Source organism: Penicillium expansum (assembly GCF_000769745.1).
Source record: "Penicillium expansum strain MD-8 chromosome Unknown contig190, whole genome shotgun sequence".
In the NCBI taxonomy this organism is placed as follows: domain Eukaryota; kingdom Fungi; phylum Ascomycota; class Eurotiomycetes; order Eurotiales; family Aspergillaceae; genus Penicillium; species Penicillium expansum.
The window spans coordinates 265,417-292,651 of record NW_015971406.1 but is presented as its reverse complement, the minus strand read 5'-3'; the positions used below and the strand labels follow the sequence as shown (position 1 = coordinate 292,651).

At 48.9% G+C, this 27,235-nt stretch overlaps 11 protein-coding genes across 11 annotated transcripts; 5 read left to right on the top strand and 6 right to left on the bottom strand.

Moving 5' to 3' along the window:
- Positions 1-192: 192 nt before the first annotated feature.
- On the top strand, positions 193-2,296 carry PEX2_057550 (KH domain-containing protein; the record flags this gene model as incomplete). Its single annotated transcript, XM_016743029.1, has 9 exons — positions 193-406; positions 476-555; positions 611-769; positions 959-980; positions 1,048-1,100; positions 1,156-1,323; positions 1,381-1,589; positions 1,690-2,218; positions 2,273-2,296. The coding sequence occupies 9 exons, from the start codon at positions 193-195 to the stop codon at positions 2,294-2,296; spliced, it is 1,458 nt and encodes a 485-aa protein (XP_016595751.1).
- A 513-nt stretch (positions 2,297-2,809) lies between these two features.
- PEX2_057540 (putative RecQ family helicase RecQ) lies at positions 2,810-4,499 on the bottom strand (the record flags this gene model as incomplete). Its single annotated transcript, XM_016743028.1, has 4 exons — positions 2,810-4,102; positions 4,152-4,186; positions 4,244-4,365; positions 4,417-4,499. The coding sequence occupies 4 exons, from the start codon at positions 4,497-4,499 to the stop codon at positions 2,810-2,812; spliced, it is 1,533 nt and encodes a 510-aa protein (XP_016595750.1).
- Positions 4,500-4,837: 338 nt separating this feature from the next.
- Positions 4,838-7,201, bottom strand: PEX2_057530 (pentatricopeptide repeat protein; the record flags this gene model as incomplete). Its single annotated transcript, XM_016743027.1, has 1 exon — positions 4,838-7,201. The coding sequence occupies one exon, from the start codon at positions 7,199-7,201 to the stop codon at positions 4,838-4,840; it is 2,364 nt and encodes a 787-aa protein (XP_016595749.1).
- A 453-nt stretch (positions 7,202-7,654) lies between these two features.
- rsm25 (mitochondrial 37S ribosomal protein mS23) lies at positions 7,655-8,523 on the top strand (the record flags this gene model as incomplete). The annotated part of the gene is made up of 2 exons (XM_016743026.1): positions 7,655-8,085; positions 8,175-8,523. 2 exons carry the CDS (start codon positions 7,655-7,657, stop codon positions 8,521-8,523), a joined length of 780 nt encoding a protein of 259 aa, XP_016595748.1.
- A 224-nt stretch (positions 8,524-8,747) lies between these two features.
- On the bottom strand, positions 8,748-8,903 carry PEX2_057510 (uncharacterized protein; the record flags this gene model as incomplete). Its single annotated transcript, XM_016743025.1, has 1 exon — positions 8,748-8,903. One exon carries the CDS (start codon positions 8,901-8,903, stop codon positions 8,748-8,750), a length of 156 nt encoding a protein of 51 aa, XP_016595747.1.
- A 488-nt stretch (positions 8,904-9,391) lies between these two features.
- Positions 9,392-12,586, top strand: PEX2_057500 (uncharacterized protein; the record flags this gene model as incomplete). The annotated part of the gene is made up of 4 exons (XM_016743024.1): positions 9,392-9,807; positions 9,908-10,019; positions 10,076-10,431; positions 10,489-12,586. The coding sequence occupies 4 exons, from the start codon at positions 9,392-9,394 to the stop codon at positions 12,584-12,586; spliced, it is 2,982 nt and encodes a 993-aa protein (XP_016595746.1).
- A 1,712-nt stretch (positions 12,587-14,298) lies between these two features.
- Positions 14,299-15,993, bottom strand: PEX2_057490 (ankyrin repeat domain-containing protein; the record flags this gene model as incomplete). The annotated part of the gene is made up of 1 exon (XM_016743023.1): positions 14,299-15,993. One exon carries the CDS (start codon positions 15,991-15,993, stop codon positions 14,299-14,301), a length of 1,695 nt encoding a protein of 564 aa, XP_016595745.1.
- A 624-nt stretch (positions 15,994-16,617) lies between these two features.
- Positions 16,618-17,215, bottom strand: PEX2_057480 (actin-binding ADF family protein; the record flags this gene model as incomplete). The annotated part of the gene is made up of 3 exons (XM_016743022.1): positions 16,618-16,643; positions 16,724-16,854; positions 16,953-17,215. 3 exons carry the CDS (start codon positions 17,213-17,215, stop codon positions 16,618-16,620), a joined length of 420 nt encoding a protein of 139 aa, XP_016595744.1.
- A 2,431-nt stretch (positions 17,216-19,646) lies between these two features.
- cp9 (putative serine carboxypeptidase) lies at positions 19,647-21,296 on the bottom strand (the record flags this gene model as incomplete). Its single annotated transcript, XM_016743021.1, has 2 exons — positions 19,647-21,001; positions 21,056-21,296. The coding sequence occupies 2 exons, from the start codon at positions 21,294-21,296 to the stop codon at positions 19,647-19,649; spliced, it is 1,596 nt and encodes a 531-aa protein (XP_016595743.1).
- A 1,425-nt stretch (positions 21,297-22,721) lies between these two features.
- Positions 22,722-24,737, top strand: PEX2_057460 (TCP11 family protein; the record flags this gene model as incomplete). The annotated part of the gene is made up of 2 exons (XM_016743020.1): positions 22,722-23,636; positions 23,691-24,737. 2 exons carry the CDS (start codon positions 22,722-22,724, stop codon positions 24,735-24,737), a joined length of 1,962 nt encoding a protein of 653 aa, XP_016595742.1.
- Positions 24,738-25,301: 564 nt separating this feature from the next.
- On the top strand, positions 25,302-26,846 carry PEX2_057450 (uncharacterized protein; the record flags this gene model as incomplete). Its single annotated transcript, XM_016743019.1, has 1 exon — positions 25,302-26,846. The coding sequence occupies one exon, from the start codon at positions 25,302-25,304 to the stop codon at positions 26,844-26,846; it is 1,545 nt and encodes a 514-aa protein (XP_016595741.1).
- Positions 26,847-27,235: the final 389 nt, after the last annotated feature.

Below are 27,235 nucleotides of genomic sequence, written 5' to 3'. Positions count from 1 at the left end.
ACTCGCAGCTCTTATCCTCACTTTGAGCTTTTCAATTTATTTAAAATCTTCTCAGATTTGTATTTCGTGGCTTTGTTTGTTGGCTGCTCGGCCTCCGCCTCTAAAACTCCTTCCCGCAATCGATCTGGACCTTTTGAGCTTCTCTTCCCCGACCTCTCCTCTCCTTTTTCCCACTCTACCCCACCTTCCACCATGGCGGACGATGAACATCGAGTCAAGCGGTCTCGCTTTGATCAAACTGAGCCGGAGCCCCGGCGATCCCGTTTTGACCGACGCTCTCGATCTCCGTCCAACAGACAGTCGGAGTCGGCCCGCACTCGTAGTCCGCTGAGTCGCCCGCTGAGTCGCAGCCCTGGCGCAGATACTCCAGCAAAGCCATCTGCAGTGGATCCGGCCGCCGCCGCAGGTGCGTTACACTCGGTTTCATATACCGTCACAATTCAGATCATATGGCTAATTATTGTGGTCTTTATAGCGGCAGCAGCAGCCAAGATTAATGCGCAGCTTCAGGCGAAAAAGGGCATTCAACACGTTGATGTCCCTCCAATCCGTTCTGTGAATATACACTCACTTCGATTCGTTCTACCCAACTTCTAACATTGTCGGACAGGCCGACAACGCGACAGAGAATTCCCAGTCGCCCGCCGCCGAGGGTGCCGCGAAGTTGAATGCTGAAATCTACGTCGCAGATGGTGACTACATCAAGGACATTGAGATCAATGATCTGCGCAATCGCTACACCCTGACGAAGGGATCTACTCAGAAGATGGTAATTATCCCCTTTGTCACTTGCTGATATTCCAGTCATGTTCCTTGTAGAAGATTGGGGTACCCTGAATCTCGCTCCCTCATCGTTCTGCTCTCTTCTTTCGGACTGGATGAAGCTTACCCTTCACTAAAACATAGCATCCAATTCACCCTCTGTTGCATCTGCTGACCTCCGCTGCGTGACTTATAGATTCAAGATGAAACCGGCGCCGGTACGACTTCCTCTTATATTTTTAACTTTAGGCAAAGAAGGTCTCACTCACTTTTTTCTCTCTCAAGATGTGACAACCCGCGGCAATTATTACCCCGACAAGAACATGGCGACTGCTGCAGTAAGGAATAACCCCCCAAGATTGGCGAGATCAAATGCTGATTATTCTGATCCAGAGCCCTCCACTTTACCTACATGTCACCAGCACCAATAAAGATGGTCTGGAGAAAGCAGTCGCGATGATTAATGACCTGATGCAAAAAGAACTTCCGAACCTGGTTGACGAGCGACGTTTCCGCCGCCGGGAACCCGAGCAACAGGTTGAGCGGGATGAGTATGGCCGTGTATGGCACTGTTCTTTTCCCCTTTGTTGACATAATAATTTGGCTAATTTCATACAGCGCAAATGGCCGGATGAGCGCATCCCCATCGATCTTGAGCCGATTCCCGGTTTCAACCTGCGTGCTCAGGTCGTCGGACAGGGCGGTGCTTATGTGAAGCACATCCAACAGCAGACTCGTTGCCGTGTTCAGATCAAGGGCCGTGGATCTGGCTTCATTGAATCGAGCACTGGTCGTGAAAGTGACGAGGCTATGTTCCTCCATGTGGCGTGAGTTATCATCTATTTTCTTACTGACTTTGCTTCTCACTTGCTTTTTGCCTCGCTCGTTTCTGCCACACTGATGAGCTTCTACTAACAATCTTTCAAGTGGCCCTGACGCCAACGATGTTCAGCAAGCAAAGGAGCTTTGCGAGGATCTTCTAACCAATGTCAAGGAACAATACCAGCGTTTCAAGGAGAACCCACCCCAGCACAACTACGGTGGATACCGCGGTGGTGACCGTGGTGATCGTGGTGATCGCTACCAAGGTGGAGGTGGTGGCGGTGGTGGATACGGCGGCGGCTACAACAATCGCCAGCAGCATAATACTTCCTCCGCTAGCCCTGCAGGCCAGGCTGCTGCTGCTGCTTCCCCGAGCGCTGCTGCCACCCCCGCTGCCGCTGACTACAGTGCCCAGTACGCCCAGTACTACGGCACTGCCGACCCATATGCTGCCTACGGTGGATACCAGAACTACGTCGCATACTACCAGTACTACCAGCAAATGGCTGCCGCCCAGCAGCAGGCAGATGGCACTGCTCCGCCTTCTGCTCCGGCTAGCGAGGCCCCTCCTCCACCTCCTAGCTCGGGGTCCCCGCCGCCTCCGCCTCCTGGTGCAGGTGGCAGCTACAGCGCGGTACGTTGTTCGCATGCCATCCATCCTAGTTCTAATTACTGACTTGAGTTGCAGGTCCCCCCGCCCCCTGGCCTTTAAGCCAAAACCTGTTTTGGTGGGTTAATGTAGTGCCTTCCGCTGTCCAATCACAGTCCATTTGATATACACGGCAAACAAAAGCATGTCCTGGTCGTTTGCAAAAACGAGGGTGATACAGCGATTTCTTTTCACCAATCTCTTTCTGATCTCTTTGTCTTTGCTAAAGAAAGTCTAGCAGTTTGCCTTGTGTCTAACCCTTTGATTTACCTATTTCCATACTTGGTAAACTTCATAATTGTGTTCATAATAAAAGGCTTGCTTATTGACAGTGGATTCCTTGCTGTGGCTAAACTCTTTAGAAGCGAGCACAAGTTGCCGAGCGACTCGGATACTGGATTCCATGTCTGTGTCTCTGGTATATGTGAAGTACAAACAAATCCCCTCTCCCTGCGCCATTCATGCTGTTGGCGCCTCAAAAATGCAAACAGAAAACTTAACAAAAGTAACAAGACGACAAGGAAAATAAAGAAAATACTAAACCATGCAGTACCGTCAAATAGAAGACGGTATCTATCAGTCGAAATCCGCGTATAGGAGAGCCATCTGAGTCTCAGATGCCATTTTCTCACGGCGCTTCGCCAACCCGGTATGACCCTCTTTGCAAAAATCGCAGGCGAAGTCGCAAGGGGATGGGCTCGTAACAGACACACCCTCCCTGGCTGGCAATTGTGATCCCATTTCTTCTAACTCAAAATCACCAAAGAAATCTTTGATCAGTTCATGTCTGCACCTCCTAATACTCTCACAGTACCGAATGACCTTGCCGAAGCTTTCAAGCTTGGCCTCTCGATTTTCGGGGCCATTTGCACGGTGGGATTCAGTATCACGGTAGATCATAGTCTCTATGAAGTTCCTCTCTTGAATTCCGTAGTAGACAAGTGAGGCAGCGGCGCGGCCGTCTCGACCTGCACGCCCTGATTCTTGAACGAAGCTTTCAAAGCTTCGTGGTGGCGTCCAATGGACGACGAATCGGACATCCGGGTTATCAATTCCCATTCCGAAGGCATTGGTTGCCACAATAATAGAGAAAACGGGTGTCTTTCCCCCATCAGCCGGCTGGAATGACCGAGATGACTTCCACGTGGATTGAATGTGTGCCCGCTTGGTGGCTTCCACGCCAGCGTGGTATGCTATCGCCGTGACCATCTCGTCTGAGGAGGAGGATAGTCGGCTGGCAAGATGCTCAGCCATAGCTCGGGTCCCTACATATACGATTCCTGACATTGGAGGGAGATATGTCACTTCGCTGCCAAGCCGGGCCTCTCGTCGGGTTTGGATGCCCTTAAGCCATCTAAGTAGATTTTGTAGTTGGCTGTCTTCTGCGCCACTGTTGTCACCAGCGAAGTCTGCAAGATACCGTACTTCGTAGTGAATGTTTGGACGGTCTGATGGAGTGTTGAACATGCGGAGATTTTCAAGATCCAAACCCAAGATGTTGATCATGTCCGAGCGGACTCGGGGGGTTGCAGTCGCTGTTAAGGCAGTGATTGGAACAGTCGGACTGACCAGGTTCTTCCTGAACCAGCCCAGCTCTTTGTAAGCGGGCCGGAAGTCATGTCCCCATTCACTTATGCAATGTGCTTCATCAATGGCCACGCGAATGAGCTGACCTTGCTTGTGAACTATGAGTAGCCGGCGGCGGAAGTTGTCCGTTAGACACAACTCCGGCGTGACATAGAGCAGGCGTGTACTTGGGTGACCGCAAAGCATGTCCTCGAAGACACGCTGTCTCTCATCATGCGTAGTATTGGAGTTGATGGTAGCGACTGATACACCAAGAGCTTTCAGTGTGTTCACTTGATCTGTCTGTCAGGAATTAGTCATTTGACTGCGAGATTTCTGCAATCACACTCACCATCAGTGAGAGAAGTGGACAGACGACAATAGTTACTAGATATATTGAAGTCAGACTACCCGTCATTGAAAATAAGAGATGTCAAAACTCACAGCCCCAATCTTTGAGAACTGCAGGCAGCTGATAGCACAAGCTCTTTCCAAACGAAGTGCATGCTTGAAGGAAGACATCCTGCCCTTCTATGACGGACGCGATCACTTCTCGTTGAAGTGGACTATGTGGTGGAGTAAGTAAATTGACCCTCTTCTCTAGTTCGTCAACTAACCGGAATTCATTCTTTTTGAAGGTATGTTTCAAGACCCATCGCATATTGGCTGTTTGGCGCGTCACTGCCGGGTTACGATCCATTGTGCTTCATATCAGAGATAGACAATGTGAAAGTGGTAAGTGAAAATATAGTAGAAAAGAAGATTGAGCCTTCAACCGCGTCCTAGAACGCGATGTCACGTGGCAACCTGTCGCTTCCTTTTTGGGATTGAGTGGACTAATTTAATTCACTTTGGCGCAAGAATTAATGAGGATGTAAGGAATGAGGCAGATAGAGTCTACAAATTGGACTTGGACTTCTTGTAAAATAATACATTTGCGCCAAAGACACGCTAGAAATTGAGGCGGTATATGGTAGATCTATATGGAAAATAATGTACAAGTGCTGACTCCAAATTTCAGCTGCTCCCCTTTCTTGTTCAGTGGTTCCGATGCGGATCCCTGGACATCTGCTTGTCAAGCTCTTCCTTGACAGCAAAAACATCAATCGCTTTGCGCTGCTGTGGATGCCAAAGCCGCTCAAGTTGCAACCAAACCTCGAGAACCTCTTTGGGGCCACAGCATGTTCCAAATGCTTGTAGGATAATGGTGATCATCCGACGTCCAACAAAAAGACCATTTTCGAGACGCTGCTCGGGGTCCCAGAGTTCTTCTTGCTCTGCTTCACCGGGGAACTGCGAACGAGGGTTGAAGACCTCATCCACATCGAGTTCCTCTATCTCCGTGGATTCATCCTCTTTTTCATCCAGCTCAGGCTTTGCATCTTGTTCATTGTTTTGAGAATTATCCATGGCAGAGCCCTCGGCAGTTTCTTCAGCTCCCTCTGGACTCCCAACTGTATCTTCTGTTGGCAAAGCCATGTACAACCCGTTGGGAGAATCGGTCACTGGTGGCTCCTCAACATCGATTGTCACGCTCTTAGCTAGTGGGTTCTCCCACTTCATCTTTCGGTTGTTCAAATTTAATCCACGAAGTCTTGCATTCGAGTCACGCAAAGCCCGAATGTATGCATGCCATGTCAATCGAAGGTTTTCCGCACTCCATTGTTTTTTCCTCCTACCATGAAGAGCGAACCCTTCAAAGAGAAACAGGTAGATTATAGCACGTGGTGGGACGACAAAGGTCTTCTCCATGTCACGCATGACAGCCATGAAGCTATCGAGCTGGCCAGTGTTGTAGGCGTAGTGTCGTAGGAAGATATAAAAAGTTCGCGTGTCGGGTGCAATGGAGAGAGAATCCTGGAGAGCACGGTGATATTCTGGAAACTTCTCTTTGAGTGCTGATGACTTCTTCAATATGCGGCCCAATTCCCGAGATCTTTCTCGATATTGGGGCATGTCATAGCTCAAGTTTGACCCGCCATCGTGGGATCCATCGTCCGAATGCGAAAGGCGTTTGTTATTGCTTGATTGTTTCTCCAGCATCCGAGCGTAGAGCTGCTCCGCAGTTTGGGTGTCGCCTGCCCGGAGGAAGGAGGCAACAAGGCAGTTCATAACGACTGTGTCGACGATCTCGCCCGATTTCACAAAGTCGTCAAAAGTCTCTCGAATACCTTCAACATCCCGTATCATTCCAAAATAATAGATTTTGGATGTCTTTCCACAGCGTGAAAAACTCAAGCCCCGTTCAGTCATTTCCTCTTCCAGGCGATCAGCAACTTTGAATGCGCCGGCTTTGATTGCGATGTCGAATAGGATGTTGAAGACCACCTCGTCAGCCTTCACTCCAGCGATGTGTTCCATCTTCTGCCACATGCCCACGGCTCGGATAAGATCTCGTTTCAGAACTCTGCCATTGGCTCGGCCAGAAAGATGTATCGCAGAAGACCAGAGTGATCGGGATAAAGGGAGGCGTGCAGTTACCATGTCGTCCACCAATGCCAAGTAGCGACGAGCATCTACCCATCGTCGATCTCGGGGATGCGCGAACAAACGCAGAAGAGCACCGCGGGTGCGTTTCGAAAGCAAAGCTACCCCCGGAGCAGGAATATCTCTGTATAATCGGAACAGGTATTGAGTGGACGGGTTTGGCTCTTCCCACAACGTTCTGACAAGCTTCTCAACCGACTGGATTTCCATTTGATCGTGCGACTCATCTTTGTACGTCTTTTTGTAACGTGAATATGGCGCTACAGCATTCACTGCTTCCTCCCAGTCATAATCTCGCAAGGACCTTTCGTACAATTTCGAGGTAGAGAGGTGTTTCTCCTTCTCGGGATGCAGCCATGACGGGAATGATTGGCGGGGGTATTTGTCCGGCAATTTGGGATCGATGTCGGTTTTGGTGTGTTCTGTTATCTCTATTCTGCGGTCGAAATCATATGTAAAATCAAATCTTTCACAATGGGTTCGCGATTCCGCGTCCGCGCTCTTTGCGGGCCACAATGGTATATAGTCGTTGTCTGCCTCCGTCTCCTCCCGTGACTCGGTCTCAATATTATACTCCTCTGTATTATCGTCATTCGTACGTGCCAATCCGTTGCTGATCAATCTTTTGGGCTGCGACAGATGAAACCTTGAGCTTGAATACTCTGGTTGTCGCCGGGGTGGTAGCTGTCTGCGACCAGTGGCGCCTTTGTTCTGAAATTTTTGTAAATTATGATCTGAAGCACCCCAGGCTACTGTCGATAACCCCCGACGATTCGGCGAGTGTTCGTGGCAGAAGCTTGCCAGAACCAGCGAGCCGACAAAAATATCTGCTATTGACGCGACGGATGGCCGAGGACGACGGGGACAGAGTCTTCGGACCGAGGAGGTGTGAGAAAGGGGTTTCGAGGGAGGCATTGAGGTTTGTCGAAAGAGAGGAAGCTCATCCAAGGCCTGCTTGGGGTGAATTCGCAGGCTTGGCGAGCTGGGGGACCTATTTGGATGAGGCATGAGATGACAGACATCGTGGCATTAGGCAGGCCGCATCCAAGAGAAAGCCCTTTGCCACTCGCACAAGAGAGAGCCGTCTACTTTCTGGGCGCAAAAAGCAGACAAAGGGGGAGAGGGTCAAGATTCGGAAGCCGTAGGTGTGTTTTTCTGAAGATGAACGGCCCTGCACTTTCTGGCCTGGCGGAGTCCGTCCCTCGACCAATCGGAGCCGCCCTTTGCCAATCCCATCTTTTTCGCTCCCGCATCAACCACCTCGTCCCCCTGCAGCGCATATCTTGTCTTTTGATTTGCTGTCTCCAGTCGTGTCTCAATTCTTCTTTTATTTCAAGTGATTTCAGCTACCGGCTGTTTCCGACTGCCATGGGCAAAATAAACCTCACAGCCCTCCGGGTGCGACAGACAGCACTCAGCCAATTCGCTAGTGGAAAGACCAGCAAACTGCCACAATGGGTCAGTGTGGTCAGCGAGATCCCCCCCGCTGAAACTCTCATTCGTACCCGCCCTCCTCAGCATGAGCTTGTCCAGCAGCGGTTGAAGACCGTCGCTGGGTCATCGAAGCCGCAGGTCGTCTTCCAAGTCCAAGAGAAGCGCAGAAAGCCCAAGAAGCCTAGTCGACTCTTCCAGCCTGTCGAGCTCAAATACGAGGAAGATCAATTGCGAACTCAGTTCTTCCGCGATCACCCCTGGGAACTTGCCCGGCCCCGTGTGCTTCTTGAGAGCACTGGTAAGGACTTTGAACACTACGATTGGAGCCGCATCCAACAACCAGGGAAGCGGTTAGACGGCGAAAGGTGTGTTACCAATGTTTCCCATTCTAATGCTTTCATTCTTTTTACGCGAAAATTCCCCTGATGCTAATGTGTTACTTTCCTTGTACTAGTGTGGTCCAGCGACAGCTGTGGCTTTTGAATAACGTCCCGGATATGAACAAGAGTGCCGCCTACGATATTGCGCGTCGAGAATTCTACAAACTTCGGTTGCAGGAGGACATTCAACGTCGGGTGGCTGCGGAAGAAGCTGCGGCATATGGCGCTGAGTTCGGACCATCATACATGGACATTGGTATGAAGATGGAGAACGAGCAGTACGACAAATGGGTTACATGGGCCCGGGAAACGTCTCTAATCCAGGACCAGCGGAAATCAGCTCTCAGCGGCGCACCAGATCTGGGAGAGACTACTGAGTCAAGTGAGCTTGAGACCGAAGAAACGGAGGCGGTCACTCTGTAAGAGTCTGAGATGTTGGAGTTGGAGTTGGCTCGAGGATCATTATGCTACGCCTCCTTTTCCAGGAGTTTTTGATCCCCCTAGTCTTTCATATTGATGGCCTATGTATATTATTTGATCTGTTCTGCTGGATGTTGTACTTCCCTAGCTCTATTTACGCGATAGCACATGCAATATTGGTCAATTCATTTCTTGTTTTAGTACATATCTTGTAGATCCTAAGCCTATCATGAAATATCATGAAATATGATCCTTGATATTTCAATATAGTGACGCAGGCGGAGTCGAGACGCAGAGTTGCGGAGGTCCGGTGTTTGGGCGTGTTTCATCCAATCAGAAGATTTCCAGCCTCGCCCAACTTGAATGTCCTCAATTCCCTTCATTCCAGGGCCAAGTCTCAATTTCTTTTCTGTTATTCGCGTCAGCCTTACACTTTAGACGTTTGTTGCTTCGATAACAACATTCTTCGACCTGCCAGATCTCCACCGTGGCCAATCTCTTTATCGCGCCCGCGATTGTCAACCTCCATGAGAGCTTCATTGCACTATTTCCCTCGGTCTTGAATAAATCTGCTCTGAAGTCGACCACTGGATACCCAGCCGATTCGACACTTGACGATTCCGATCCCTCTTCCTCCACTCCGACTCCACCCTAACGGCCGCCTCGAGCTCCGTTTCCGTCTAACGTCGAGATATCCCGCCCCTCCGACTTGATCACAACCAACGATGCTGTGCGCAGGTGCCCGGAGCGTGTTCATATGGTAATGGTCGCTACACCTGAGCATTCTTTTGGCTTTTGGGTACATCAATTCATCAACGAAAGTGCTGCTTTGGGGTGTGTTTGATCGACAACATTCGGGCTTTTATCAGCCATGACATCCGCCATGACTCGTCCCGAGGACACAATACATGAGCCGCGCTTGAACCGTGGTGAGACAGACGAAGATGAAATGGAAAATGGAACGCCGGAGTCAGGTGGCTTCTTAGGGTCACAAAGCGATGATTTTCCGTACCCAGAAGATGGAAGTCGACCAGGTACTGCTTTAGGAGATGCGTCGGAGAGTACTAGCAAGCAACCGACTGGACCGAAAACTCTTAGCCCAGAAGAAACTATTGAGCTAGCGCGACATGCTGTTGAAAGTGGCATTCAAGACACGAAGCGTTCCCTGGCAGGCAGTGAGGCTGTCACAGATGTGGTCAAGCCTAAGCTGACCATTGACCTTGGTCATTCACACATTGCCAGGATCCCTGAACCAGTCGTTGATTTGATCAAAGATGAGGTCGAACGGTACGTCGGAGCCTTGCTTTGAACTGCTATAATCAAGTCTTGCGTTGCCTGTTCCTAGGCTACGGCATCACTACTCTGAACTATACTAATTACTATAAAGGCTGTCTCTGTCGAACAATCAGCTTTTCCATATCCCTTATCGCTTCGCAGAGTGCTCGCATCTACGCTATCTCAATATTAGAGCGAACAACTTCCGTGAATTCCCAAAAGGAGTATGTACCATCACAAACTTGCTTTATGCTTGCATTGCGCTAATCCTGCTTGCTAGGTTTACAAACTACCATTACTCGAAATTCTTGACTTGAGCCGAAATAAAATCAAGGAGCTACCAAATGAGATCAGTAAATTGAAATCATTGCGAGTTTTGTCAGTGATGCAAAATCGCCTCATTGACCTCCCAGTTGGCCTCTCCGAGATGCATAAGCTTCAAATTTTCAAGTGTATTGGGAATCCTCTGCGAAAGCCACTGCGTGACATACTAGAGGAAACGGAGAATGACGCGACACCATCTGGGATGACCGACAACGAGAAAGAAGTTGCAGCCACAACCAAACTCAAGAGATTCCTTATGAAAACACGACAACAGACGAGTACACCCGAGCCCGAAATCGTTACCGATACAAGGTTTGTTTATCTCATGACCTCCAAGTGGATATAAGCTAAGACTGGGTGCCCATGCAGTGATGGTACTTTTGATATTAAACCAATACCAACACCGATCCCCTCAAAGCGGAATTTGAGTGGCCGGTTTCCAGTAATTCCCAGCACTGGTGATAGCTCGGCAGCCTCATCTCGGTCTCCATCGATATCACGGGCACCACCAATCCCACTAAAATCCCACTATCGCATGGCCTCTGGACAACAAGGCGCTAACTACCACCTACCTGGTCTCCAAAGACCTGGTGTAGCGCCTCACTCTGTCAACGAGCGCAATCGAAGCAACAGCGAGGGCATAATCCAAGGATCATCAGTTGCTCGTAGCAAAAGAATGGGACTGATCACTCGGAAGAATACCGATCTGGGTACATTGGATGAAACGCGCCCATATCGAAACAGCCATCTACGGGGTCTCAGTCATGGATCTGTGCTTCGACCGCGTCAGGCTGCGCCGCCAATAGCCACGAATGACAGTACTCCCCCAAGTCCCACCAGCCCAAGAGAGCGTCGCCGTCCGCGAGATGGTTGGGTTAATCGGATGTCTAGTCTACCTGAACACAAGGGTGAGCGTGGATCCGATGAACCAATAATAAAGACTGCCAAAGGTATTCTGTTTGCTCTCGCTCAAGTTCATTCCCATATCGACACATTGATCAATGTGATCAAACATGATGACACTAGACGCCACAGCCTCGAGCTTGTCTTTTACAATGCTTCCTCGCATGTCGACCAACTCAATGATGCTCTCGAGAAGGCATCAAATACTTTGTACAATGACCCAGAGTCAATCACATCAGTCACAGAAACGGTCAAACGCGAATGCGAGACGTGCATCTCCGCCTACATTCACGTCGGCACGCAGCTGCGCAACAACGTCGCCAAGATCGTTTCCAACGGTGATCCACGCTATGTACGATCACTGATGCTGACGATGTTTGGCAGCCTGGTGGAGCTACGGAATGCTTGCGCTATTCTCAATGTTCCGCTCCAGACCATCAACAAACGTGGCTCTGCTACAAAGCGCTTGCTTGGCCCAAGTAACCCACTTCCCTCGGTCCCAGACCGATCTCAACTCTCGTTGGTCACTCCAACAAGAGATCCTGCCCCGCCCACACGACGATTGAGAAGCGACACGACGATTCGACACCCTCAATACCCTATGACTATGACTTCCAACCAGACTAGCATTAGCTCTCCTGGTTTCTCAGCGTCGTACGCACGCAGCCGTTCAAGTAGCAGATCAAACATGATCAACACATCTATGCCACACTCGTTGGCAACCCCTCGCTCAGGCGAAACCTTCCCTCCTATGCCTGTTCCTGGGGCTCCCCGGGTCAACACGCTGACCGGGCTGGATGAGAACGAAGAGGAGCGAATATTCGAAAAGATCTTCCATCAGCTGACCGCTACATACCATGCCGCATACGGGGCACTTCCACTGGCCCGTCGGCAATTCATAAGATGTCTAGAAGCTGCTCAACAGTCACGCGATTCAGAGGGGATCCAAATCCTCTGGAATAACCTCATCCGTCGATGTCAGTTTTGCCTGGAAGTATCAGATGCCCTAGGACAGCGTCTCTCGACCATGAAAATCAAAGAACCAGGCGGCGGACTCCGCAATCAACGAGAGTTCTGGCAGCTGTGCAAATCCTTCATGCAGTCGTTCGTCGACCTAGTGAACGAGATGCGCGAGCTGAGAAGCATGCAACTTCTACCTGCCGACGTTATCATCCTCCTACGCCCAGTCCAAAAGGCAAGCAGGGAAGCAGGCCGCTTGATCGAGGTATCCCCCTGGGCCTACCTTACAGACCCAGATCGCCACCCCCCCCCTAATGCCTTGTACGGTCCTCCGCTACAGACCCCACACCTGCAACACCATCAAACATCCGTCTCAACATCTGCCCTCACCAACAACCCCTCTTTCCAATTCAATATGATGTCGCCCCCGCAATCAGTCACCGTCCCCGCCACTCCGCTGAGTGCGGCGCTCGGCCCTGCTGCGCAGGCCACTGTCCCGTCCACCCCAGCCAGTGCGTACAGTGATAAATTCTTCGAGGGCGATGTCTTCCAGCGTGCTGACTCGCTTCTCTCTTCGAATCAAGCCCCATTTTTCCGTCGCTAAGCGGCTATGAAATATTTTTACGCTCCATCTCAGAGAATTTTGTTCTCTCTATGCGTCATGATTACCCCCATGCTCATTTTATCCGCATCTTACGATTATGACTATGAGCAATCTATTGTGCATGCCAGCAACGTGACTTTGGTGGTTCCTTGCAACACCATCTCTTTCCTGGCACTCCGATCCTCGATCTGTATTCTGTTTATCCATGATTTAGCGGGTTGATCTTTTTTCTTTTTTTTTTTTTTGAAAGAACTGAGCTACGAGAAATCTATTGGGCATGTCATTGAATCTCTTTTGACTATCGATTATACATGCATTTAATTAGTGCTCTTTGTGCTTCTCTTTTTCTATGCATTAGCGAGTTAATATCCCGTGAAAGAACCGGCCTTTGTTACAATACGTTTCAAATGAATTGATGTTTATTTATCGTAAACTTCCACTTCATACATATATATTTAGTCAGGGCGAACATTTTTAATATGTAAACGGTGGACCTGTGAATTGATGCGGTTAGTTTTGCTCTTATGCTCTCCGACTTGAAAGACCCGTCTTCGCTGTTCTTCGCTGCTCTTCCTCTTTTCTCTCACGTTTCCATTGTTCTGCCTCTCTATCTTGCACTCATCGTTGCGACCCTATAATTTCACCCGCCCAATCGGACTTGACTGTACCATTCGCCCCTTGCTACTTTTCGCAAACTACGGTCCTGCCCCTATTGCTTCCGCAATTTACTCTAAGGATTGTTAGTAGAGAAACTCGCTGGCATATGTTAGCATCGCAACCCGAAAAGGATTCGCGGTAGCGACTGCCTCTTGTATGTCGAATCCAAGCTCAGCAGCCTGGCGGTAAGGACAGTCCTTACGGCCAGGGAAGGTAGCCATCAGTCTCGAAGCTTTCTAGACTTCTTTGCTGAATGGTATTGTATCCTAGTTCTATCGTCAGTAAAATGTATCGAGATAATGAAATTCTAAACTCACCATCAGCACCTTGCGAGCAGCTTTATCATTGGCCATTAATTTATAAAAGGCATGATTGGCGCGACTCAATTGGATCAAATCTCGTGCGCTTAACTGGGTAGCGATTTTGTATATGATGTCTTAAGGAACACTGCTTATTTTGCAACTAACTGACATCTTCTCGCTCTATATGCTACACATGTCATGAATGTTCAGTCATATTTACTTATATCACTCGTTTCAGAACTAGTCTGTACCTATGTTCAGAGCAAGATCAATGGTACACTCAGAGATCCAATGTAGCTTTAATGAAGAATGGAAGCTCTACGTACATTTCTGAAACTTCCTATGATATGGACTCTCCTCATCCGTTCTTTGTTTGATAAATTTCATCTGCAGGACATGAGTCTAAGCTGTGTTGTTTTTCTTTCATCTAAAATGTCATTTCTAATATCTTTTTAGTACAGTAAAAAGGACGAGGCAGTTATTTGAAACGAAAAAGTCATCTTTAAATAGGGCTCCATGTATATGGCTCATGTCCCAAATCTTGCTAAAGATGTGCCTTGTTTAGATAACGACGGAGTATAAAAGACTTTCCCCAGCATCCTTGACTCAAAGCCTTGAAATCTGGCGCAAATTCCAAATTTAAACAAGAGGGGCATTAAGTATTCGTGGATTGGGCATACCAAATCAGATATGAGAGAAGAATTGTAAGAAGTACTACGATGGCCACTTTTATGAGATATGCTTCATCTGTGATTATGCTCCTACTGGCTGCCCTCTGCCTCTACCTCTGCCTCTCCCAGGGCCGGATATGGGCCGCGCTATCCCCTGCCACCTATTTCTGGTCTCCTCCAACAAGTCTCGCGGAGTTTTACCCTCCGCATTTGGTTGGTTCATCAACATAGCGGCATCTTCCCCAGCAGCTTTGTTCAGAGCAAGCATAATCTCATCCTGAAGTCTGATCTTGTTCGCGGTTGTCACTTCCGGATCTCTCCCATCACGGCGTACATGATCACTCAAAAACCCTCGCGCTGCCGCATGGAAAGGCGTTTCGCGAAAAGTGTTTCGAGCTCTGAAATCCGCTCCATGCTCAATTAGGAACTTTGCCGCTGAGACCTGTCGCAGATTCTGAGTAAAGACGTGCAACGCTGTTTTCCCGTTTTTCTCCGTATGGTTGATATTGGCACCATGTGACAAGATTGATTCCAGGAGCGTGGTGTTGATGGGGTCGCCTTGATGGGAGTGGTACCCTAGTAGATGCAGGATAGTACGGCCCGAGCCATCGGGGATCCGAGGGTCAGCCTTATATTCGAGTAAATTGCGGATAGCAAGCTCAGCATACTGGGTGCAACCGCATCTAGCGTGGCTTCTAGCAGCATAGTGCAGGGGCGTAGATCCAGTTTTATCAACAAGGTTGATACCAGTAGAATCGTGGTCGAGGAGCAGCCGAAGGGTTTCTGAGATTTTGAGCTGCTTATCCAGGAGTCCACAATCAGACTCGGCACTGCCGCTAGCTGCCCAGTGTAATGGAAACCGCCCGTCACTGTCACAGGAGGAAGTCAGGTCAGGGTTGCCGTTGGCCTTGTGATTCTGATGATTCAAGAGCAATTTGACAGCATCAGAATTATAGAATAAGCTTGCCAGATGGAGCGTAGTCACGTCATGCGTGCGAGTGTCTGTGGTACTGGACTGAAGTGGTACTCTGGGGTGATGAATGTGTTGATGTTTGAGATATATATCGGCACCGGAATCAACGAGCCGTTGAATTAATGGACCACTACCCGTTGACACAGAAAGTCCAATCACACTGTCTTGAACCTGATTTCCCCAAGGCGAGAGACCATTTGGCAAAGGGGGATTGACATCTGTCGCTGAACAGCCCCGGTCGAGAAGAAAATTGATCAACTGATGGCTTCGCGTAATCCGATTCCGAATCCACTCATTCCGATCAAGGCCCTCATCCTCCACTTCGTCGGCATCTTCATCGGGATATATCAGCGACCCCGCAGCGGCGAGAATCGGCGTATCTCCGGAGTCATCTCTCTGATGCAAATCCACCGATCCGAGCGGTAACGGATTCTCTGGATCGGCATGGCTGTCCAAGATGAAACGCACGACATCAATATTTGCTGCACCACATGCGTCGAGCAGCAGGCGGAAATTGGGATTGAGCTTTTTAACAATTTCTGGGGCTGCAGCATACACCCCCAAGAGGATGCGAAGAGCCTCGGGGCTACCGTAAGAGGCTGCACTGAACAAGGTGTCCTCCAAGTAGGGTGTCCCAGGGGCAATCACATCCTCGGGAGAGCACGAGGCAATAAATTGACGGAGGAGAGAGAGATCGTTTTGCTTGATGATGCTCAAAAGGCGATTTCTGCGTCTGCCGATGATTTGAGAGGGGGATTCCGGAAGCTCCAACTGGCTCGAGGTAGGAGAATTGCTTTCTGCCATGATAATTTACTCTCGTTTCTCTCTCTTCACTTGTTCCCCTTCCTATGTCAGCCGGTAATTTGTGAAAAAAGAGAAAGTGCGAAAAAAAAGGCGGAGATGGAAGAAGAGCCCGTCCATGGGCGATGTCGCAGTCTATTCATTATATGACTAGAGTAATTTCTTTCTTAATATTTCTTTATTTAATTAAATATAATATCTATTCCTATATTCTATTCCTATGTTATTCTTAGTTATAGGACTTTTCCTGATAACGTTTAATAATAGCGATACCTAGGGTCTTTAGCTTAAAGTTTAGAGGGAGCTATAAGACTATAAAAATATTCTAGTCTAGCTCGAGTTTCCTTATAAAGAATAGGATCGGTCTAATATTAGTACTTATTAGTTTAAGCCGGAGGAGGTCCAAAGTTACGGGTGGCAAGGGAGCTCTTTCTGGCCTCAAAAGCGGTCATTTTCAGCGTCAATCCCACAGGTCCTCATATTCTAGTTGTAAAAAATATTGTAATGCGAAATAATGTGTCTAGAACAGCATAGCTGGACCACCCATGATTTGTGAATCGCTTCATACAGCAGGTTCATGATTAGGAAGTCATGATTCAGGAAGAAGGTTGAAGATCAAAGACTCCTCTAGAGAGCCTTGAACTTCCCCAGGACTAGGGTAAAAAAAGGTCAGTTCCGATCACTACCATACTAGCCATGAAGCCAATGGTTCACGAGGCCAGAGTATACATACTTGCAGCATGAGCCAGCTCCGCCTGGGAATGTGCCAGGACATGGAGACTGATATCCTGGAGCTCGTAGAAGAGATGATCTTTGTTCGAGGTGTAGTAAGATTTGTCATGAATGCCCGCAGCCTCGGGCACCCTACCCGCAACCCCAACAGTCAGTACCATGTACTCTTCGACGATTGTGAGATCACCCCCTCTCCAAAGGTGAGGGTGATACAATGTGTCTCTACATACCACGTGATAAAGACTAGCTTGCTTCGCTGGCCATCGCCGGCGGGAGAGTCGTAGGTGAAGTCTATAACTGCGTATCGGGGAGTGTCATCCTTGAAGTGAGAGAGGAACTCAGTGTAGTCCTTGTATTTGCCGGATTCAGCAACAGTGATCTTCTTGTCGTGTGCGGAGGCTTCGTAGATGACGTAATTAAGATTATCGGTGCCTTTGACCTCGTCGAATACCTCCTCGCATTCGGGGGTGATGGTTGCAAATCCTTTTGTCATGGTGGAAGATGTGAGATGTGAGATGTAAAGAGGAAGAAGAGGGGAAAGTAGAGAAAAGGAAAGAAAAGGGAAATGGATGGGCTGATACTTTGTAGTCATACAATGTGAGATCACCTGGCTTACCCCATATTATGCGGGGAAGGAAGTAGATCATGACGTATGAAAACAATTCATATCTCTTCGAAAGATTGGATTATTTTTGACATATCATACGACTCCTACATACCAGTCAGTGCCTGGACTTCAATGCCATTTCACCGTCGGTGCTCTCAGCCATAGGCCGTGGAGGGTTACGAGAATATAACTTACCCGTGGCCCTACAGTGAATTGTTTATGTGTGATGTGAATAAAGAAGAGCACTTGGGCTTCAATCATTCCCCCTGGGCCTTTTCTGATTATTTCCCCGCTCGGCCAAGCCTGCATTTCCTTTGCGCCAGCTTTGTGCGAATAAAACATTCATTCCTTTTCTCTTTGCCATGAAATGCTGAAACGCGCATCCACTTTCTCAAGACACGCGATTATACACATATTGACTAACATTGAAGAGAGTACGGAGTAGTCACTCGTGATGACAACGTCGCCAATCTCCCCACTATGGGTACTTGCTCTATGATCATTCCCCGAAACGCCAGCGCATCATCGAAACGTCAAGCCCCTCACCTCCAGATGCAAAACACATTCTAAACGATATCACCTCAGCACACGAAAGCCAGCGCGACCGCTGCGTGAGGGATAAACGAACCAAGATCAGCATCGGGGGGAATGAGCCTATTTTCCGCGGTTTATGCGTCAAGGTTGCTGCATACGTCAGGAAATTCATGGAGTTAGTTGATGTTTTGGTCCAGTCTGATCCTGTTCATGCGGCGTTGCCCTGATCCGGTGTGCGTTTCTTGCTGCAGTTGAAATTTTCTTTATTTGAAGCTTTTGATACCATCGTCGAGGGGTTAGAGAAAACTACGGAATCTACCGAGTTGGGATTCTCAAGGCCTTGGTAGAGGCGTGCACGGGACAGCACTACATGGAGCAGCATTTTCTAGGAATCGGAAGATGATGGGGTTCCTTCTTTCGTTTGGTGGAGATATTAATGCACAGAATGAGCGTGTTGGTACACCGCTGGTGGCAGCGATGGTACAGAAGTGGAACGGATTTTGCTCTATGACGAGTTACAACTACAAATGCCACTATGCATACCATCGATGCTGTACAAAGGTGCTGCTGGATTGGGTGGGATATGTCAAAGGTGGAGAGCTTGGTAAGGTTCGACAGACTGCACAGAAGGTCAGAAAGAAGCCGGGAATACCCGCTCCTACAAAAGGAGGAACTCGATGACAGGACAAATAGTTTTCCATGTTCTAGGAGTTTTTCTACTCAAATACAGAGGCAGTACTCAGAGTGTCGGCTAGCCCCATCAAGACAAATGGTCGCAAAGAGCTTCTTCCATCAGTAAACGGATGCTTCGTGATATATCATCTCCCTTAGGCGGTGATTTAACGCTGACAAAGGCCCATCTATTGGGAGAGAATCTTGGCATAGTATTTTTTGTTGCGGCTAGCAGGTTACATCGTTTTTTATGCCTTTCTCAGATGAGTAGCTGCATGAACGAATCAAACAGAATCATGAATTTCTTTTACCCAGGATACATCAGAGCTATGAATAATTCTAAGCCTTTATATAACCAGAGGGGATATCTACGGGTATGTACGTAGTCAATGCCGAGAAGCTGGTTTATGTGCAACTCCCCCTCATCGTGATGCATCATGACTCATGCTGGCTCATGATGATCACGATCAACACTTATTGACTAACCCTAAGTAGACTTGACTCAAGGTTGCTCTTGATACATACAAGTTCTATCATAGTGAGACTATCATCCATGCGCTTGTTGCACTAGGACAGAGATCTGGTAACATTGTGGTCTTTGTGAACGAGATACGGTATACTCTGGGAACAACTCGATTTAGATATGGAACATGATATTACTGCTGCTTTTTTTTAACTGAGTATAAATCCATTAAGATATCCATCGTAGCTGGGATATCAAATTAAACACTTCACCAAAACAGTTGGTACAATGAAGCAAAATGGTGTTATATATATCCCGCAAGACGGGGATCATCGAAGTAAGTGATTGGTGTGATCTTTTTGATTTCTTGCGAATAATACAGGCAAATGACGAAAAAAACCGTTTGAACCCAGAGATCACATTGCTTTTGGTGATTTCTTATATGATGCAACATTTTTGTCGACATCGTCCGAAAGCCTTCCATTACTATTTTTGTTACGAGCTCAACATGACCTTTTTGATCAAATACTAACTTGTCCATGAATTTTGAAGATAGAAAAGAACTCTAGAGGAATTACATGTTCTAAACACCGATTTCGATAACCAAAACCCAAAATACGCCAGCTCCAATCCCCAAAATCCCCATGATCAACCAGCCCTTGGAGCAACAACCACATCCCTCACAAAGGAAAACATCTCGCGTGGCTTATTCACAAACACACTGTGACCAGCCCCACGGAAGAGATGATACGACACACCACGCTCCATAGCCCACGTACCCGCAGCAGCAGCAGTGGGAGTGGCAGTTAAGAGCGTAGTAGCCACCGGCGTATGCTTGAGCAAGAGCTGCCTAGTCCCCGACGGTGCAGCATTATCTGCAAAGAACGGCTTCTTCGGCTTGTCCGCGAAGCCTTGCGCACCATGCCACGTCATATTCTGCAGTGACAGTTCCGCGCCGAAGTGGTTGATCATCATATCCCACTCTCCGGAGTAGATATGGAGCGAGATGTTGTGGTTGGTAACCAGAGATGGGAGGATGAAATACTCCGGCGGCACGGGAGAGGGTACTGAAAGGAGCGTGCCTAGGATTGTGGAGTTGCAGGCGCTGTAGGGTCCGCTGTTATCGACGTGCAGGGCGTTCTGGACATCTGCGCGGCCGAAGTACTCTGCCATTAGTGGGAGCTCCGACACGGCGCTGCAGTCATGGGAGATGTCGTAGATATCAAAACATCCGCGGGTTGTACGGTTCGTGGAGATGGCTGTTAGATAATCACTTGCTGTGGAGAAGGCAGCGCAGGGGCCGTAGCAGGTTGAGTTGAAAAGTGAGCTGCGGACTTCTTCCGGGGTTGTGGGTGAGATGTCGCATGCGGAATTGGCGGCATTGGTCAGGTCTCGACGTCGGAGGTTGAAGTACTCTGGGTTTCCGGGGATATGGATTTTACCCTGAGGAGGGTATATGGTAGATTTTGCTAACACGTCGTTGAAGCCGCAGGTTTTGTCTGCTTCGTCGAAGACAGACAAGACGTCTTCGGGGATTTGGAGGAGGCTCAGTTGTGACCTGAGATATTTGCCCATTGCAACGGACGCCATGGCTGCTCCATTTCCCCAAGATCCGTCACCGAGAGACATTGAACGAACGTTGAGAGGTAGGGAATTATTACCCTCGAGAAGTTCCGATGCAAAATAGGGTATGTAGATGCCTGCATATGACTCTCCCATTAAATGGATTTGCTTTGACTGCAGATGCGGGAAGTATTCGAAGAAGCTACGCAGCCACTGCGTAAAGTCCGTGGTTACCCGGTCATTGTCCTTAACCGGGTAGGGGAAGCTGGCCGTGGAGTAGCCAGTGCCGACGGGCTGATCAACGTAAAGCACATTACCCAGCTGTGTCCACGAGTGTGGATTGCGAATAAATCGAGTTGAATTACCATCGAACGAAATGGGTCCATTGCCGGTCGTCAGGCCTATTAAGGATGAGCAGCCAGGGCCGCCATTGAACCAAACTATACAATTTGGTTAGCAATCACCTTTGTATGTTTTTTCCAGTTCAGACTTACTGATCAAATTATCATCATATGCCGGCTGCTCTGACTGGAATAGCCAGAAAAAGATTTCATTTCCATCCTCTGTTCCCGGAACCGGAAGACGACCAGCCCAGCTGGGTGGAAGGTCCGAAACGCCGGGCAAGATATGTACTTCAAATTGTGAAGTATTGTATGAACCAATTCCTCGTGAAAGGACAAATCCAGGAGTTGCCCATAGGATATGAAAGAAGTATAGCAATGCGGAGATATTCATGATCGAAACTCGCCGTGCTTTGCACACCTATGAGAATACTTTTCTTTCTGGCAAATAATCGAGATGATACTGCGAAGTAAAGATCTAGGATGCTGATACAGACTAGATTCCACGTGGAAATCATGTTTCCTTTTTATCTCTTTCTTTTCAGACATGGTGGTGGTCATTGATCTATTGAGCGGGCGGTTGTTGAGCCAGATTTGGGTGTCAATAAGGCCAGCCGGTTATTGGGGCCAAAGTCATAGCCAGTGGATTTGAGAGGTCAGTCGGAGCTCATATCCCTCTATAAGCAGTGGATGCCTCCTGAATCACAGTAATTTTATTCAGATCCGAGCTGAACGAGAAGATCAATTTGGATTTAAGTGGTGAAGTAGGTGAAGTATAGGGTTGCCTCAAGGGATGTGTGGCCTTGTTTATTAGGCATCATGGAGTTAAGGCGTTCAGGCATCAAGGAACTAAGGCTCAGAACCAAAACATTCTGATCTCGACGAGAGGGGCCCTGCTTCATCTCTCCTCGAACACTCCGTACTATGTGAACACTTTTCTGCCAGCTGGAGGGTACTATGTACCTGGTAATGCGCAAATCGACTGCATCCAGTGGTTCCCCGAGAAAAGGAGACTCACACTCACGTGGCCAGTGCTGGTTTCAAAGTTCAAAGTGAGGCGAATAATCCCTCCCCCTTTTTTCCCAGAACTTCAAGTGCAGATGCAAGTTCAAATCGGAAATGGAAAAGATGTTACAATGTCGAGATATCAAGTAGTCGAGGGGAGTCTGCTCGCGGGTAGCAGCATGGGAATGTGCTGGTTGCGTCCACCCGAATCCGGTGTAGATCTGGGATACACTCACCTATATCAGTTCATCCCGGTCGCTTTGCCAACTCCTTTTCTTTCTTTTCTTTTTTTTCTTTGATTTGTTCATTTGTCCTGCATCTTTGTGCAATTTCGAGACCAATTTGGACTTGTTTGCTATTGAGAGTATACACTGGAATTCCCCCCAGGTTTTTCTACTTTGGGAGAATCGTTTCATACTCTACATCTCTTTGTTCTAAAGGATTATATTCTCTTTTATTCTGATTCTTATATACTTGTTTTGTTTCAAGGATTCTAATTTCCACCCCCTTTTTTTACCTTCTCCCTATCTTGCACCCCTGATCGGAACCACGAGGCGATCGACGCAGATCCAAGCAATCCTCGGCTCCACAGGAATTGACAGCTCACTTGCATCACTTTTCGGTGACTGCGGATTGGCTGCCTGCCTGAGGCAAACAGGGGGCTATTAAATTTGTGAGTTGTGGGAGTTGCATAGGGGCGTAGTCGCCCTGTGCAGTGCTTGGGCGCATGGCGTGGTCTCGCCATTGCCACCCCAAAATCTTCCTTTTATCTGACTGTTTGAGTAGGGGAGGTTCAGATATATCGTGTTTAACGATGGATCTACAAGGCACAAAAGAAGCCCGCACGCAGGAGGAGGGAGCTGAAGGCCCTCTAGAAGCATATGGTGCTGGAAGTGGTCGTTCTAAAGAGTACCACAAGAACGAGGGGCGAGATTCCCACAATCATGATGACCGACCTTCCATTAATCCTCTTCGTCGTCGTCAACAGCCCTTCGCCTATCCTCATGGAGCTCGACAAGCTGCATCCCCGGTACCAGCCGTTATCTCTCGGCCTCGAGAACCCTCCCCGTCACCGGAGGCTATCAGTATACCCCAAGAATTGGGTCTAGATTCCCGCGATCAGCGGCTACTGCGCAAGGCTCGGAGATCTCCACCCGTTACCAAGAAAACTCTCAGCGAGCTTGACCTGCCCTGTATCATGAGCAACATCAACCTCCGCATGGACGCTAACTTCGACCGCGACCTGCACTTCAAGCCCGACTTAGATGGAGAGAAGGGCCAACGCAAGCGGAAAGAAGCTGCGGATTATTGGGACTCCTTAGCCGCAGAGATTACTATCTACTCTTACCATGCTGCGACTGCCGATGCCGCCACTGGGGAAGTCAAGTCGAGTGATAGTACTCGACGCACCTTCGATCCCCGTTTGCCCGCCCTGTTCGAGACATTGCAGGACGTCATCAAGACCCTTGTTCCGGAACGGGACCACCCAACTATCATGCAGAACCTAGAAGTTCCATTACTGATGCAACAAATACGCAAAGGCGTTCTCGACATGCTTACGCTGGCGAAATGGCTGGCGAAACTCCTGAAAACACATTGTGCTCCAATGCGAGACGAGTGGGCAGATTCCATGGTCGAGCAAATCGAAAAAGGTTCACAGTCTCAGGATCCCCGGGAGATTGTCAATGGTCTACGAACATTGTTCTCTATTCTTGAGGCGATGAAGTTGGTAAGTCACATTTAAACCCTTCTGTCTTGCAACGATAACTAACTCGTGCCTTAGGATGTCGCCAATCATCAGATTCGAGCATTCCGCGTTCTCCTCATCGAAGACACAGTCCCCTTCCTCCAAGAATACTTCCAAGGCAAAATGAATCGCGGCGGCTTCCAGGTCGAACCCGCCCGCAACTGGTACCTATCCGTGCGCGAGCAAGCCCGTCAAGACGACGCAAATGCGGAAGCCCAAAAATCAACAGCCTCAACCCCAGAAACAGAAGACACTCTTAAACCCCTCGAAGCCCTATTCCGCGGAATCTCCGGCCAACTCCTCCAATTCGCCCCGCCCACCAACTTCCCTGAAACCTTCCTCTTCGACTCCGAGCGTCTCTGGCAACTCCGCTCAACAGTGCAAAACCTAATCAACCTCGACATCGCCTGGTACATCTTCGAGTCCTACGTCAACAAACACAAGCGGTATCTCTCCACCCCAGAAGAAACCTACACCACCTTCCGGTCACGCATCTGGTCCCTAATGGAAGACGGCATGGATCTGGAGAACCGTATCGCAGGGAACCCAGACAACAACGACGACGATCCCGACCACCGTGGCGGAAAGCGCTGGACGCAAAATATGCGCTGTATCGCGCTAGAGATTGCCCGCTTTGCCTGTGCCGCGCTGCAGCTCGACCCTGTCGTTGCGGACGAGGTCATTGTTCCCATTGAGGAAGCACTCGAGTGGCATCTCTCGAATGAGTCCGAGCTCTTTGTTTTCTTCCAAAATAGCATGCGGGGGAAGATTCTTACTACCACCCTAGCGGCGGCTCGTAGATACTTGCCACTGTCGCCATTGGCGATCTGTGAGTCGCAAAGGGCTCCATTGTCTGTCACTCTGAGTAGTGCTGTGCCGCAGACTGGGGCTGCTGGTGCGTCTGGTTCAGTGAAGACAGTGAATACTTCGTCCCTGGCTCTGACGCCACAGCAGTCGGATATTGAGCGTATTGGAATGCGGCTAGCTCATATGGGTGTGCTACACTGGCGTGTTTGGGCTCCGTTGTTGTATCTCCGAGATGAGATTGCATTGGCGGAGGTTGAGCAGCCAGCATTGGTATAACTTGCTCTTGTTTCGGTCTTTACTTTTGCTCTTTGAATTCTTGGTGTCGGTTATTATTTGCTGCTTTGCTGTCTTCTACCTAGGTGATTGTTTTGTTTTGACTTGCCATTCAGCGCCTTGCATTTACTGCTTATTGGGGGGATTTTTACTATTCAGACCGGGTGTTTTACCGACACAAGGGGATCTCGGTGTTATATTTTGTCTGGGAAATAGAGGGCGCATATAATATCTATTTTGTTATGTCAATACTACACACCTCGTAGAAAATGATGCTCTACGATCCTAAACCTCCACAGAACCATGGAAACAAACAAAAGTTACGAACTCAATCCCGACCCAGTGCCACGGTAGCCGCGAACGTCAGTGGTCCGTGCACCGATCAGCAAATCCATCCACCATGAAGAATCCAATCCCTTCCAAAGCCCATGCATCCAGCCTAAAATTGCCATTTCGGGTCTACTGCACAGCCAAACACAGAAATCTGAGACTTGTCGTGCTTGCACCGGAAGCCCAGACCCCGCACCAAATGCCACCCTTGGCAAGCAAGCACAAACAAACCCCCCAATGCGTCTCTCTGCAGCACTGTACTCCCCAACGCACCCTTGGCTCGCATGCTTGAAATCAGTACAATTGCAGCGCATTGCGCGAGCAACGGGTATCCAATCGTCTGGTACGAAGGGTGTTCTTATTGAGCGCATTGCAGCGGAGTTGACGTTGCATTCACACTCGCAGTTGCAGTTGCAGTCGCAGTCGGCTGCCGCAGATGGTGATGGTGATGGTGATGGTGTTGCAGAGGGTGCCATCACTAGTAGTCCCAATCACATTACCAATACTAGTGATAGTGCAAGCACCTGCCCAAACCAAGATCGACAGGTCGATCGGCGGGTGTTGACAAAAACTCCCTCAAGCAACCACAAGACAAAGATAATCATCAAGTCAGCAGACTTGTCAAAATCAAATCCCGCACAACCATGGAGCATCCTCAGCATCGATATGGGTGTTCAGAACCTCGCATTCGCGCATCTGCGAGTGCCCCGCTCGGGGGGTCCAGGTATTGGGATAGATGCTGCAAACCCCAGACCGCCAGAGTTAACAGCCTGGCACAAACTTGCTGTTTCTGAGATATCAAGTTTGGACCTAATACCCGGGGATAATACCGGTATAATCAAACCCGTGCAACCAATATCAGGATCTGGTGGCGCCACGGAATCATCCCAAGCTATTCTCCCAGTAGATACGCAAAAAGTCCTGCCTGTCAAGGTCAAGATCGCCAAATCTACCACAAAAGAAAAAGATGGCTTCTCCCCGGACCTGTACGCTGCAAATGCATATACCCTAATCACATCACTCATAGCTGCATACCGCCCTACGCACGTGCTCATAGAGCGGCAGCGCTTCCGCTCAGGCGGTGGAAGTGCCGTGCTTGAATGGACGCTGCGTGTTGGCTTGTTGGAGGGTATGCTGTATGCCGTTCTCCATACACTGCGACAGGAGAGGGGCGGGGAGGTTGCGGATCTGGTTGTTCGAGGCGTTGATCCGAGACGGGTAGTGAGGTATTGGCTTGAGGGTGGATCTGGGTCATCAGTTCCAGGGAAAGGAGACGAGGGGACAGCATCAGAGGTCGGGAAAAGGGTCAAGGAGAAGAAACCAACCGCGCGAGAAGTGAAGAAGGCTAAGATCGATCTTGTTGGACGATGGCTTTCTGCTGCGATGCAGAAGAATAACACCAATGCTTCTCTAGACACGGACGGAAGTCTTAAAAAACTGGAGCTGGGTATTGCTGCTGACGATAAGATCGTGCTTGCGGATAAATCCGAGTGTCCTGCTCTGCATGGTGTTGCGGGTGGTTATATGCGGAAATGGCAGAGCCAGACGCAGACGTCGAAGAAGGGGAAAGGGAAGGGGTCTCGTTCTTTGAAGAGTGGATCTCTTTCTTCATTGCCCGTGTCGCCTCAGTCTGATATGGCGGACGAGGTGGCTGCTGTTGACCCGGGCAAACTTGATGATCTGGCGGATTGTTTGTTGCAGGGTGTGACGTGGGTTGAATGGCAGATTATGCGGGAGCGGATTGCGAGGGAAGGGGTTGAGGCGTTAGATTCGATACCGTAGTAGATATCAATAGTCATTATGGGAGCCAGGCTGGATGGTGATGAAAGGATGGATGCCGTGAGCTCTTCTGGGGGTGAAGTTGAGTGTTCGAATCTTGTATATTACATATCCTATTCGATGTATATTAATGTTTTGGCATGGACAAATGACACGAGACACGAAACATCAGGTCAAATCTTTACTATACCTATGTATATTATATATCCATAGATATCCCTATGTGTTGTTCCTGATGCAACCCAAGAAGATCGACACTGATCGACATGTCCGTCAGAGGCCAAGCCTTACCATAACCCCAGGATGGAGAGCCTCATGTACTTTACTTCTACATATCTTACAAAGGAAGGGGGTCTTTTTTGTAAACAGGCAAAAGCCTCAAGTCAATTCAG